Source organism: Pteropus vampyrus, unplaced genomic scaffold, assembly GCF_000151845.1.
Source record: "Pteropus vampyrus isolate Shadow unplaced genomic scaffold, Pvam_2.0 Scaffold44, whole genome shotgun sequence".
NCBI classification, from domain to species: domain Eukaryota; kingdom Metazoa; phylum Chordata; class Mammalia; order Chiroptera; family Pteropodidae; genus Pteropus; species Pteropus vampyrus.
The window spans coordinates 1261270-1263490 of record NW_011888825.1 but is presented as its reverse complement, the minus strand read 5'-3'; the positions used below and the strand labels follow the sequence as shown (position 1 = coordinate 1263490).

Sequence of the window (2221 nt, the reverse complement as noted above, 5' to 3'; positions counted from 1 at the left end):
ATGAAACCTGAGTGCTCACAATCACCCAGCTAGCTGTCTGGTCCATTCCCACTAGGTTCCACTGCCTGCCCCCCGCCCTCTACCCCGTCCCCTGCCATACCTGCCCACTGTGACTGAGAGCTCCAGGGTACCAAAGCTGCTACAGGGTCTGTTGCACAGCAGGAGAGAAGTCCCCTCTCTTTTTGTGTTACCCTCTGTCTTAGAAAGATTTTGGTAAATCTTTCTGTCTTTGCTCGCAATCCACCTGTTGTGAGTAATAGTAGAGCCAAGATTGGAACCTGAGCAGTCTGGCTGTAAAGTCTATGCTTTGACCCTCCTCCTGGGAGAGTCTTGCATACTCTGCTGATAGATTTCTGGCTGGCCTATCCCAACCCAACAAAAGTGCAGCAGAAATTCCGGGACATGCTTGATGCCCCAATTTAGGCGGCTGCTAAAGCCTCTGCTCTATGACAATGAAAAGGTAGATTAGTTCAGTGGTTCTCAGCCCTGCCTACAATAGGGAGCTTATTTTAAAATGCTCACATATAGCTGGATTCCAGACCACTTAAATCAGAATCTTTACTTTTATGTTTTGAAAGGTGGTTCTTATGAGCAGAGAGGGTTGAGAACATTTAGATGAGATAGACTAAGGCTCTAGCACCTTGGCTGTTCTGTGGTAGTGAATCACCCAAAGCTACTGTCCATGTGTGGATTGAGCCAGCAACCCAGAAAGGCCCTCTGAAAGCCCCACCTGGAATCCAGGCTGCTCCAATTTTCTGCCCAGTGGGACAGAGCCCCTCAGCAGCAGCTGCCACAGGTCAGGGGTCAGTGGGCTGCCTGGGGGCTGCTTTCTTTTGGCTCTGGGGACTTTCTAGAGAAACCATGGGATATGGAAGGTGAAACACCTTGCCCCAGGTTCCCTATGCAGAGGATGAACCCCTTCCACCAGTATCTTGCCCCCAGACAATTCCATGGTACAAATTGATAAGGCCTGATCTGAGTCATGGGGGTAGGTGGCCACTTTCTGAACCCTCTGTTTCTGCCCCAGGTAAATAATTTTGTATGTAATTCAACATAGAACTGAGGTCAAGCCTTATAAAATTCCACCCATGACATGACTAGCATACAGGAGCTGCTCAGGTAACTTGATAACCTGGCAAGCTCTAGCCACATCATTCCAGGTTGTGTTCAAAATTAAGGACAACAGATCGAGTCAAGAACCCCAGAAACAATGAAAGACCCAGGGGCAAGAGCAGCCTAGTAGCGGTTTCTGCAGGATTGTCACTGCTCTGAGTCACTTGCAGGAAGAGAGCCATGGACCCCACGTGCTTGACTGAAGAAACACACCAGAGTCCAGGGTGGGAGAAATTGGCAGGGCCATCTGTCACAAAGGTGACACATGAGCTGTCTCTTTGTTGCAGACGGTGACAAACACCTTCCGGACAGCCAACATCCAGATCCAGAGCCAGGACCAGAGGCTGCTGACACTGCTGCTGGACAAAGACAATCGGCGTACCTTCAGGGATGTGATCAGGTGACGCTGGGCCTGCCATCCCTAGGCTTCCATGCCTCATGGGGCAAACCCAAGCAGCAGCCAGCCTCTACCATCTCCTGCCTCTAGCCCAGGATGCCTGGCCAGAGGTAGATCCTGTGGCCAGGCAAGTGTCCCTAGTGGGCATGGACTTAGGCCACTGCCCTATGACTTGAATCCAGGAAGGAGGGCAAATGAACAGCTAACCCTGGGCAGCAGCTGATATTCAAATTTCCCAAGATTCCTGCATGAACACTCAGCCTGTAGCCCTCCACCACTGGCTATCCTACTGTGGCAGCTGTGCCCCAGTTAAAGTGACCCTTACTGGTCTCCCCTGGGGAGGTGTATTTGGGTAAGGAAGGCATACGCAGCGACCCATCCAGGCATGTCATCCTCTCCCAGTGTTTGCCCTAGGCCTAAGATGCTCTTTCTTGTCCTGACATTTTCTCTTCCCTCTATTAGGCTCTCTCTTCTAGACCCTACAATAAAAGGACTACCTTTAGAATCTCCAGGCAGATTTGACCCTTGAGATCCATCTCCTGAGCTGGCCTTTCTCCACCCACAGGTTTGAGGTTGTTCGCTGCCCAGAGCCATGCTCTGGGATCCAGAAGTCTAAGGCACTTTGGCTCAGTTCACACCAGAAGAAGGAAATGGAAAGGACCAAAGCCATGCCCAAACCCCTTCTAATGCCCATCAACACATTCTCCGGCA

The 2221-nt window shown here is 50.9% G+C and overlaps 1 protein-coding gene across 1 annotated transcript in view; it reads left to right on the top strand.

Annotated features, from left to right (window-relative positions):
* The window catches only part of PIK3R6 (phosphoinositide-3-kinase regulatory subunit 6), a 39042-nt gene that overhangs the window by 35593 nt on the left and 1228 nt on the right, over window positions 1-2221 (top strand). Inside the window, exon 17 of the mRNA XM_011359118.1 lies at window positions 1401-1513. Within this exon, the coding sequence (XP_011357420.1) occupies window positions 1401-1513 (113 nt within the window). The remainder of the gene's footprint in view (window positions 1-1400; window positions 1514-2221) is intronic.